Below are 12,500 nucleotides of genomic sequence, written 5' to 3' on the forward strand. Positions count from 1 at the left end.
ACGCGTGAATAGCGCTACGTGCTAATTGCGCTGCGTGTCAATAGCGTTACGTTCATTAGTGCTACGTGCCAATAGCGCTATGTGCCATTGTTGCCACTACGTGTAATAACGCTACTTTTCGATTGCACCGCTGTTATTTTTATCTATTTGCCGCAACAGATAAGAGCTACGTCTCAGCAGCACTACTTGATAAAATGTGAACTGTACAGTCGTATGTTCGTGTATGTGATTTAGTGGGCGCGTGCGCGTGCGCTTGTGTGTGTGTGTGTGTGTGTGTGTGAATGCGCACGTGTTCGAAATGTGTGCATTCTGGTGCGTGTTAAAAGTTGGGGGTTGTGTGTGCGTGCATTTGTAATTGTGTTTCAGAATGAAATGTCTATTTTGTCATTTTTATGTCAGTTGTCATATATGTATCTGTCCTCTTTTTGTTGTTGTTGTTGCTTACTGTAATGTCATCGTAATGCGGTTTGTGTCATAAGGTTATGTGCTGTAGAGGATATCTTTTTGTAATTGTGCTTCAGAATGTAATGTCTATTGTGTCATTTTTATGTTAGTTTTCATACATGTAGCTGTCCTCTATTCTTTTGTTTTTTTGGTGTGCTTATTGTAATGTCATCATAATGCGGTTTGTGTCATAAGGTTATGTGCTCTAGAGGATATCCGTTGGTAAATAGATAAACAAATGAATAAATAAACAAACAAACAGACAATTCAACAGATAAATAAACATATTATTAAACCGACAAGAAAATATATACATTTGAAAATGATAAATACCACAACTGTTTTTTGCAACTTCTTTCCACAGGGATTACCACAAACTACAAGAATATTTTGTGTAGAATTTTAAAAATCTGGTATTTTACTTTAATGTCTGGAAACGATTTAGATGGCTTGACTTTTATTTTTTTATTTTTTTTTATGTTTAACCCATTACGTTTTTGTTTTGTTTTTATCCTGTAAGCATCTTATTGCCGAGCAAGGCTGCTATAACCATCATCAATGTATAAAGTGCGCTTTATTTGCATTGACAAGACGTCGGGAATCAATATGTTAAACTGCCAGTGAGGGCGCGCACTTTGTGTGTGTGTGTGTGTGTGTGTGTGTGTGTGTGTGTGTGTTTGTATTTCTTTTTATCACAACAGATTTCTCTGTATGAAATTCGGGCTGCTCTCCCCAGGGAGAGCGCGTTGCTGCACTACAGCGCTACCCATTTTTTGTGTGTATTTTTTCCTGCGTGCAGCTGTATTTGTCTTTCCTATCGAAGTGGATTTTTCTACAGCATTTTGCCAGGAACAACCCTTTTGTTGCCGTGGGTTCTTTTACGTGCGCTAAGTGCATGCTGCACGCGGGACCTCAGTTTATCGTCTCATCCGAATGACTAGCGTCCAGACCACCACTCAAGGTCTAGTGGAGGGGGAGAAAATATCGGCGGCTGAGCCGTGATTCGAAACAGTGTGCTCAGATTCTCTTGCTTCCTACGTGGACGCGTTACCTCTTGGCCATCACTCTACACACACGCACACGCACACACACACACATATATATCTCTCCTCCTCTCTCTCTCTTTTCCGGGCTTCCTTAACCCGTCCCCGCTCTCTCTCCCTCCACTCTCACTACTTTACTTTATTTTAATTATAAGAAGCACTGTTGATTCCCTGGCTTTGAAAACAGGTCAAAAGAATTTAATAACTGACTTGTCTGTCTACCACTGGTACCGTAGCAAGTTGGAGTCCTCTGCGTCAGGTGCATGTCTTTTGAAGACAAAACAAAACAACAAAAAACAACATCAACAACAAAAACAACACACACACAACACCCCCCCCCCCACGCCCCCCACAAAGAAACAACAACAAATAAACAGAAACAAACAACAATCCAAAGTTCTTGCTGGTTCCAAGAAATTAACTGTCCTTGGGGGCACAGAAGACAGGACATGCAAATAAACAGTCAGCCAGTCAAATAGATAGACAGGCACACCTGAAACAAACACACACACACACGCACGCACGCGCGCGCGCGCACACACACACACACACAATGAATGGAGGAAGGAAGAGCAGAAGGAAGGAAATAAAGAACGACTGAATGGTTTACGAGAGAGAGAGAGAGAGAGAGAGAGAGAGAGAGAGAGAGAGAGAGAGAGAGAGAGAGAGAGAGAGAGAGAGAGAGAGAGAGAGAGAGAGAGAGAGAGAGAGAGAGAGAGAGAGACAGAGAGAGAGAGAGGGGCACACAACGAACGAATATTTTTTTTATTATTTGTCTATTTGCTTGTTAGTTTTGTTAGCTTGTTTGTATTTCTATTCTAGCCCTCCAGAAAAAAATGACAAAAAATCCCCAAACAACAACAACAAAAAACAAACAACCCCCCCCCCCAAAAAAAAAAAAACAACCAAAAAAACAAAACAAGACAAAACAAAACCAACCAAACAACAACAACAAAACCACCACGCATTGAAACAAAACAATCGATGTCGTTCCTCTTATTATAAAACCTTCAACCATTTTTTTCGGCCTTTATTTTCTTTCATTTTCCTTTCTCATCCCCCTACCCTTCCCCGCCCCCTTTTCTTCCCCCATCGTATCCTCCGTTCTTCTCTCGCCCTCCCACCACCCTGCCCCCTCCCAGTCCTCCCTCCCCCTCCCCCTCTTACTTCCTCCACCTTTTGGTGTTTTGTTCTCAATGCTCAACAAGAAACAAAAGGTAAAAAAAAAAAAAAAAAAAAAAAAAAAAAAAATTAATGAACTCTACTTGGCTGTCTTTATTGTTAGACAAGGGTTCGGCGACTTGGACAAACATAATATAATGGCGATCGAAAGAAAGAAAAGGGAAAGAAAGAAAAGTAAGAAAGAACAGAAAAATAATTAAAAGAAAACAACAAGAACGTAAGGAACGAAACAAAGTGAATGAATGAAACTGCGGGGGGGAATTATAACTAAATTAGAATGCCATGCGAAAGAAAAGAGGAAAAAAAAAGAAAAAAAGAAATGAAACAGAGGCAGAGAGAAAAGAGTGACAGATGAAACAATAAGGACAGAAAGAAGGAAAGAAAGACAGAAAGAAAAAAAGCTGGGGGGAAAGTATGACAGATGGGAATACAAAAAAAAACAAAAACAAAAAAAAACACAAAAAACAACAACAAAAAACACACAAAAAACCCCGATAATAAGGAAAAACAACAACTTTGAGTTGCATTAAAAATAACACTGTAGAATGTAAAATAAGAAAGAAACTAACAGCTACATAAAGGTAGAAAAGAAAATCAAACGAATGAAATGACGTAAAGAAAGAAAGAAAGAAGGAAGGAAGGAAGGGAAGAAAGAAAGAAGGAAGGAAAGACAGAAAAGAATATCAACAACCTCTGAACAACCAAGAACACCACCACCACCATTACCACCACCACCACCATCACAACCATCACCACCACCACGACCATTACCACCACCATCACCACTACCACCATCACCACCACCACCACCACAATCATTACCACCACCACCACCACATCACCATCACAACCATCACCACCATCACCTCGACAACCATCACCACCACAACCACCATCACCACCACAACCATCACCATCACCACCACCACCACCATCACCACCTCGACAACCATCACCACCACAACCATCACCATCACCACCACCACCACCATCACCACCACAACCATCACCATCACCACCACAACCATCACCACCACAACCACCACCACCATCACCACCACAACCACCATCACCACCACAACCATCACCACCACAACCACCACCACCATCACCACCACAACCACCATCACCACCACAACCATCACAACCACCATCACCACCATCACCACTACAACCACCACCACCATCACCACCACAACCACCATCACCACCACAACCATCACCACCACCACCACAACCATCACCACCACCACCACAACCATCACCACCACCACCACCACCATCACCACCATCACCACCACCATCACAACCACCACCACCACCACCATCACCACCACCACCATCACCACTACAACCAGCAAGAAGACGAAGAAGAAGAAAAACAACGACAACAAACAACAGGAACAAGATGATGATGATGATGATGATGAGCAACAACAAGAACAACAACAACAACATGACCACCAAAACACAAACAAATACCAAATATACAAACCAAAAATTTTAATGTTTCACGTTATGAATACTGATCCCACAAAAACAAACAAACAAACAAAAAGAGCCCACATAAAACAACAACAATAACAACAATCAACAAAACTTCTTTTGAACCATACATTCACCCAGCTTGGACAATACAAAAATCAACAACAACAACAACAACAAGAAACAACAAGAGACAATTTCTTTCGACCTTACTTTTACTCACCTTGGACAAAACAAAAACTCACCAACAACAAGAAGCAAAAGAGACAGAACTTCTTTTGACCGTAAGTTTTCCAAGCTTGGACAATACAAAAATCAACAACAAGAAACAACAATATACAAAACTTCTTTTGAACCATACATTCACCTAGCTTGGACAAAACAAAAATCAACAAGAAGAAGCAAAGAAGACAAAACATCTTTCGATCGTACGCTTACCTAGCTAGGACAATACAAAAATCAATAACAACAACAAGAAGCAAAAAGAGGCACAATTTATTTCGACCGTACGTTTACTCAGCTTGGGCAATACTAAAATCAATAACAACAAACAACGAGAAACAAACTGATTTCGATCGTTCGTTTACCAAGCTTGGACAATACAAAAATCAACAAGAAGAAGAAGAAGCAACAATATACAAAACTTCTTTCGACAGTACGTTTACCCAGCTTGGACAAACCAAAATTCAACAACAAAAACAACAAGAGACACAATTTCTTTCGATCGTGCGTTTACCCATCTTGGACAAAACGAAAAACAACAACAACAAGAGACAAAACTGCTGTTGACCCTACGTTTACCCATCTTGGACAAAACAAAAATCAACAACAACAAGAGACAAAACTGCTGTTGACCCTACGTTTACCCAGCCTGGACAAAACAACAACAACAACAACAAAATTAATACAACAACCAGTAACACACACACAAAACTTCTCTCCACCGTACGATTACCTAGCCTGGACAAAACAAAAATCAACAAACAAACAAACAAGCAAAAGAGACATAACGTTTGAATGTACATTTACCCAGCATGGACAAAACTAGATACAAGAAAACAACAACAACACAACAACAACAACAAAACAAACAAACAAACAAAAACAACAACAACAAAACAACAAGAACAACAACAGCAGCAGCAGCAACAAAAGAGCCACTCAAGCCCCAGAAGGGGACAACACTTGCGCGCCAACTGACAAGAGAACCAGCCAACCAATCAACCAGCCAACCAACCAATCAACCAGCCAACAGGCTCCATCTTCAAACTAATTAGGCCCACGTACGAGCTAGCTTTTCCCTCCAACAACAATGCCACCTTTTTTTCTCCTTCAAATTAGGGACTCCCAGAGAGAGCAACAATGTTCCGGTCTAGGCTTCCCCGAGTTGTGTTTTGCGGTTTACAGCCTTTCTTTTTGTTGTTGTTGTTAGATTACAAAAACTACTCTCTCTCTCTCTCCCTCTCTCGCTCTCCCTTCGTTCTTTTATTTATTTCTAGTCTGTTCATCTTCTTATCTGTCTCTCTCTCTCCTCCTCCTCCTCTCTCTCTCTCATGGGTCGTGACAAAAAATTGGCCGAGCGATTTTGTTTGTGTGTACAAAGTCTTGTTCATCTGGTGGAAACTCGCTGGCTTTGCTTTAACAAGAGCCTTTTCAATGAGTCTGTTATGTCTGATGCAGTTGATTGGGTAGGGTCGGTAAGGGGTTTTCGTTTGTGTTCCCGTCGTCGCTTTACTAACGAACAAGACAGAAGGGGGGGGGGGGAGGAAAAAAGGAAGACAAACACGTTTTCATATAAATAAACGAAGCAGTAAAGGAGAGATAGAGATGATGAAAGGTATACACACGTGCGCGCTCGCGCTCGAGCACACACTCACAGGACAGGACACGCTTTGAAAGCGCACGCACACACAAACACAAACACACGCATCAACACGTACAAATACACCTACATAACAAAACGCTAAAGGATCACACACACACACACTCACACAACAACAACAACAACAAAAGCAGCAGCAGCAACACAAAAACACGAACGCAGTCGTACCATTCCTCTACAGCTTTAACTCTCTCCATACGAACGGCGAAAGAGACGACGTTAACAGCGTTTCACCCCAGTTACCATCATCAAAATATTGCAAGCGGAAGGCTCTTATACTGAAGACGTGAATGTTGACAAAGAATACCACAACTCTGACGACGGAAGCTAAAGGTTGGGTCATTCAGACACCCACTGGACATCCGAGGGGTCTGTGTAGAGGAGAAGAGAGGACTGGCCGTACTGAGTGAGTTAATTAATTAAAGCGTGCGACGCTACCATCTCATTACACTGCACTGCACCACATCACACCATACAGAATCAGACTTCACCCACAGCTGCAACACCACCACACCACACCACACCAGACCCCACCCACCACCGACACACATCGCACCACACTCTTCCTCCCGTCCCCTCTTCCTCCTCTTGTGTCCCCCCCCCTCTTCACTCTCTCTCTCTCTACCCTTCCCATTCCCCCCTCCTCCCTACCTTCCCACCATACTACACCACACACCACCTCACACCAAACTACACCACACACATCGCACCACACTCTTCCTCCCCTCCACCCCCTTACACACCCCCTTCTCTCTCCTTCCCTCTCCCTCTCTCCCTTCTCTCTCTTTCTCCCCCCCTCCCCCCTCACCTTCCCACCACACCATCACAGCACACACCACATCACACCAAACTACACCACACACATCGCACCACACTCTTCCTCCCTCCCCCTTCTCTCTCCTTGCAACTCCCTCACCCCCTTCTCTCTCTCTCTCTCTCTCTCTCTTTCTCCACTCTACCCCTCCCCCTCACTTTCCCACCACATCACACCAAACTACACCACACACATCGCACCACACTCTTCCTCCCTCCCCCTTCTCTCTCCTTGCAACTCCCTCACCCCCTTCTCTCTCTCTCTCTCTCTCTTTCTCCACTCTACCCCTCCCCCTCACTTTCCCACCACATCACACCAAACTACACCACACACATCGCACCACACTCTTCCTCCCTCTCCTTCCGCCCCGTCTTTTCACTCTCTCCCACGTCCTCTCTCTCCCACCCCAACCTTCTCTCTCTTTCTCTCCCCACCCACTTCCTCTCTCTCCCACCCCAACCTTCTCTCTCTTTCTCTCCCCCCCCACTTCCTCTCTCTCCCACCCCAACCTTCTCTCTCTTTCTCTCCCCACCCACTGCCTCTCTCTCCCACCCCAACCTTCTCTCTCTTTCTCTCCCCACCCTCCTTCCTCCCTTCCCTCCCCTTCCTTCTCCCTCCCTCCCTCCCTCCCTGGCCACCCCCCTCACTCCACACATCCCCACATCTCACCTGATCCAGGGCCAGTTTGAGTTCTGCAGACTGCTGGGTACCCGCCAGGACCAGGTCCCTGCTGGAATCGTGCATGCTGAGGTCGTTGATGTACAGTCCAGAGTTGAACATGTCATCCAGGCTGTTCATCCTGTAGAGCGCAAAGCAATGGGTATCTGAACAACTTCCGAAAAAGCAATGGTACGATGATATATTATGACAGTCAGTCGTGTTCGACTATGACCGTCAGAACAGATTAGGAGGCAACTGCTGTCTCGACTATTTGGGCTTGAATTTGATTATTATAGCGGAGGGTGTCTTGCCCAAGTTACATCCCCCAACTCTCTCGGTCAAGAGGGTTTTTAGGACGGTCAGCGTTGGGGATGGTTCCCAAAGACCCACTAGCCCCCCCCCACCCCCCCGCCCGTCCCCCCAAATGCTGCAGCATTAAGAGCCAGTGCAATCTTGCCTCCTAGTTTGAGAGTCATAGTCCTTCACAAAAGACTAAGCTGTAAATGATCTCCCACTGCACTGTTTTATTAGTTATTTGCATTTCAGGTTTTTGGTGTATAATACCAATGTCGTCACCTTATGTTATCCTCTATACCTAGGAAAAGTATGGCTGCCTACATGACAGGGTAAAAACGGTCACACACATAAATCATAAAAGCCCACTCGTTGTACATACGAGTAAACGTGGGAGTTGCAGCCCACCAACGAAAAGAAGAATATCCTCTATACCACCCCCCGCCCCCCCCCCCCCCCAACAAGGGTCAAAGAATTCAATATTCTTGATTCTTGTATGCACCACTTGTATAGGTGTAAGCGCGCACGCACGCACGCATGTGTGCATGTCCAACATCTAGTTCGTACCGACTCTGCACTGTGCCCCCACACGGCTCCCACTATCGCCACATTGCAAGTCGGGCAACAACAACATCTCTCACCACTCCCCCCAACCCCCTTCCCCCCTCCTCCAGATAAAAAAAACAAAACGAAAACGAACCAGAAACACAAGTTTTCAAACACACGGATGCCTTGGGGCTTTGAAACCAGTTATCGGCTCCCCGCTTGCTTACGTCTCAAATTGACCATGGTAGGAAAAAGCCAGGAGGGGGTGTAGGAGCGGGAATCACCGGAACCGACAGGTGTTTTTTGGGTTCTTTTTTGTTTTTTGGTTGTGATATAGTGATATATATATATATATATATATATATATATATATATATATATATATATACGTGTTTGGTGCGCGCAACGGCCGAGTGGTTTATCAAAACAGTTAGACTGAAGGTCTTAGGTTCGAATCTCGGTCATGGCGCCCATTGGATTATTCAAGGGTGGATATATATATATATATATATATATATGATATATATATGTATATTGTTTTGCTTTAACTCTCTCCATACGAACGGCGAAAGAGACGACGTTAACAGCGTTTCACCCCAGTTGCCATCATCAAAATATTGGAAGCGGAAGGCTCTTATGCTTAAGAGATGAATGTTGACAAAGAATACCACAATTCTGACGACGGAAGCTAAAGGTTGGGTCATTCAGACACCCACTGGACATCCGAGGGGTCTGTGTAGAGGAGAAGAGAGGACTGGCCGTACTGAGTGAGTTAAAAATCTTCTTCGTCAAGAGATGTGCATAGACCTGCGCAATACCTGAGCCCCCACCCCTACACCCACCCCCACTGCCCCCCTTCACCTCCCTCCTCTTCCATGCGCTTCTTCTACGGTGTGCAGAAGATCAAAATTTTACTGCGCATGTTAAAGATCCCATGGTCACTGTCAACGTAAGGTGGGTTATCATGGACACTTATCGTGACGCTGAACCGACTCAGACACCGCGTACGTTTATCTATCCGTTGCTTAATTGGTTGTTCTGTTATGCATGCATGTATGTATGTATGTATGTATGTATGTATGGATGGATGGATGCATGCATGCATGCTTGCACATACGTACGTCTGTCTTGAGTGTCTTTCTGTATGTATGCATGTATGTATGTATACATGTGTGTGCGTGTGTACACAGACACAGACACACAAACGCACGCACACACACACACACACATACAAACGCACACCCAAACCCACACACACTCGCGCGCCCGCGCACACACACACTCACACACACTCACACATACAAATCTGAGCACACAGATAAATGAACACGAGTATATGCACACACCTGGAGATGGGGGGGCGAGGTGGATGACAGATGGATGGGGCGGAAGAGAAGGAGAAGATGATAACCCATTGATTAAGGAGGTCACGTGATAAGTAAAAAAAGAAAAGAAAAAAAAGGGGGCCTCGATTTACGTCCCGTGCGGAACACGGTTCTGAGTCAGTCTGTATGTCTGTCTGTTTGTCTGTCAGTCAGTCAGTCTGTCTGTCTGTCTCTCTTTCTTTTAAACTGTGAACGTTGAAACCTTGGGGAACGAGTTTCGTACACTGTACAACCTCTGAAGAAGCAAGAATTTTGCCAGGAACAACAGCTCTTGTTGCCGTGGGTTCTTTTACGTGCGCTAAGTGCATGCTGCACACGGGACCTCGGTTTATCGTCTCATCCAAATGACTAGCGTCCAGACCACCACTCAAGATCTAGTGGAAGGGGAGAAAATATCGGCTGCTCTGAGGCGGGATTCGATCCAGCGCGCTGACGGGCGCAATAGCCGAGTGGTTAAAGCGTTGGACTGTCAATCTGAGGGTCCCGGGTTCGAATCACGGTGATGGCGCCTGGTGGGTAAAGGGTGGAGATTTTTACGATCTCCCAGGTCAACATATGTGCAGACCTGCTAGTGCCTAAACCCCCTTCGTGTGTATATGCAAGCAGAAGATCAAATACGCACGTTAAAGATCCTGTAATCCATGTCAGCGTTCGGTGGGTTATGGAAACAAGAACATACCCAGCATGCACACCCCCGAAAACAGAGTATGGCTGCCTACATGGCGGGGTAAAAACGGTCATACACGTAAAAGCCCACTCGTGTGCATACGAGTGAACGTGGGAGTTGCAGCCCACGAACGCAGAAGAAGAAGAAGAAGAAGAAGAAGAAGATCCAGCGCGCTCAGATTCTCTCGCTTCCTGGGCGGACGCGTTACTTCTAGGCCATCACTCCACTGTGTGGTGCGGCGTATATGGATTTGTCCAACCGCCGTGACGCCTCCTTGAGAGACTGAAAGTGAAACTGCAACTGTGAGCACAAGGCCAAAAATGAATTTCCCATTTTGGTATTAGTGACATGAAATGGTGTAACACTTTCCTGATATATAAAAACACACACGACTGTGCTTTACACACGGGTTCCTTGGGGAACGATATACAAGCAAGTAGGAATGAATGAAAGAAAAAATTTAAAAAAAAAATATTAAAAAAAACAACAAAAAAGAAAAAAAAAAAATCAGGCATTGAATAACTTACACAACAGTGCCTAGAAATAAAAAAAATACAGGAGAGAGAGAGAGAGAGAGAGAGAGAGAGAGAGACAGACAGACAGACAGACAGACAGACAGACAGACAGAGACAGACAGGCAGAGAGAGAGAGACAGACAGACAGGCAGAGAGAGAGAGAGAGAGAGAGAGAGAGAGAGAGAGATGAAAACAAAATGTTCAGACTTTATACCACTCACACAGGTGTCCCAAGGAACATGATGGCACAAAGAACAACATAGGTGTTTAGAAAGAAAGACAGAAAGAAAAACAAAAAGAAAATGTTCAGACTGAAATTCCACTCACACAGGTGTCCCAAGGAACATGATGGCACAAAGAACAACATAGGTGTTTAGAAAGAAAGACAGAAAGACGGAAAGAAAAGTGAAAAGAAAATCTTCAGACTGAAATTCCACTCACACAGGTGTCCCCCAAACATGATGGCACAAAGAACAACAATGGTGCCTAGAAGGAAAAGAAAGAAAAGAAAAGAAAGGAAAGAAAGAAAGAAAGAGAGAAAGAAAGAGAGAAAGAAAAAAAAGTGACAACCAAATCTCCAGACTTCTTACTTAATACCACTCACACAGGGGTCCCCAGAAACATGATGGCACAAAGAACAACAAGGGTGCCTAGAAGGAAAAGAAAGAAAAGAAAAGAAAGGAAAGAAAGAAAGAAAGAGAGAGAGAGAGAGAGAAAAGTGACAGCGAAATCTCCAGACTTCTTACTTAATACCACTCACACAGGGGTCCCCAGAAACATGATGGTCTCCCACTCAGACATGAACAGCATCTGCCCCTTCACGCGCAGGCGGTTGGTGAAGTCTTCAAGATCTGTCCAGGTCAGCGAGCAGAACAGAACAGAGCCAATCATTCCAATCATCCCACGCCTTCTCGCAATTAATAATAATAATAATAATGATAATAATAATAATAATAATAATGATAATGTACATTTATATAGCGCCCTTTTTCACTAAGAGCTCAGGGCGCTTTACATGAAAGAAAAATATTACAAGGAACATAATACATTCATGACCACTCTTTCTCAAAAAAACCCCTCCCCCCACTCACACACTCCCTTTCCCACTCTACATACATCCAAAGTGAGCTGACATGGGTGGTGTTGGAGAAAAGGAAGCTGAGAGTACTTATAGATAGGTTTCAAAAAGATGAGTCTTTAGTGATGAGCGAAAAGCAGAATTAGAATCAGATGCAAGGATATGATGAGGAAGGTTGTTCCAGATGTGAGGAGCAGCAAAGAAGAAAGAACGTTCACCACAGGTTCTTGTATTGACACGAGGAAGTTTCAAAAGGTAACAGTCAGAGGAAGAGCGGAGATTTCTTGTGGGAGTGTAAACACTGATAAGGTCAGAAAGGTATGTAGGTCCTGCGGAGTGGAAAGCAGAATAGCATAGACACGCAACTTTGTATTTAATTCTGGCTTCAATGGGGAGCCAATGTAGAGTGCGGAGGTGAGGAGAAATGTGATCTGTACGTGGGTCTCCGAGAGTCAGACGGGCAGCATTGTTTTGAAGTTTTTGAATTCGCCGAAGAATATTTTGT

The 12,500-nt window shown here is 44.2% G+C and overlaps 1 protein-coding gene across 1 annotated transcript in view; it reads right to left on the reverse strand.

Annotated features, from left to right (window-relative positions):
* Positions 1-12,500, reverse strand: part of LOC143301259 (soluble guanylate cyclase gcy-31-like) — a 112,924-nt gene that overhangs the window by 30,673 nt on the left and 69,751 nt on the right. Inside the window, exons 6-7 of the mRNA XM_076615408.1 lie at positions 11,678-11,768; positions 7,520-7,649 (exon numbers count right to left, since the gene is read on the reverse strand). Of these exons, the coding sequence (XP_076471523.1) occupies positions 7,520-7,649; positions 11,678-11,768 (221 nt within the window). The remainder of the gene's footprint in view (positions 1-7,519; positions 7,650-11,677; positions 11,769-12,500) is intronic.

The sequence above is a fragment of the Babylonia areolata genome, chromosome 27 (assembly GCF_041734735.1).
Source record: "Babylonia areolata isolate BAREFJ2019XMU chromosome 27, ASM4173473v1, whole genome shotgun sequence".
NCBI classification, from domain to species: Eukaryota; Metazoa; Mollusca; class Gastropoda; order Neogastropoda; family Buccinidae; genus Babylonia; species Babylonia areolata.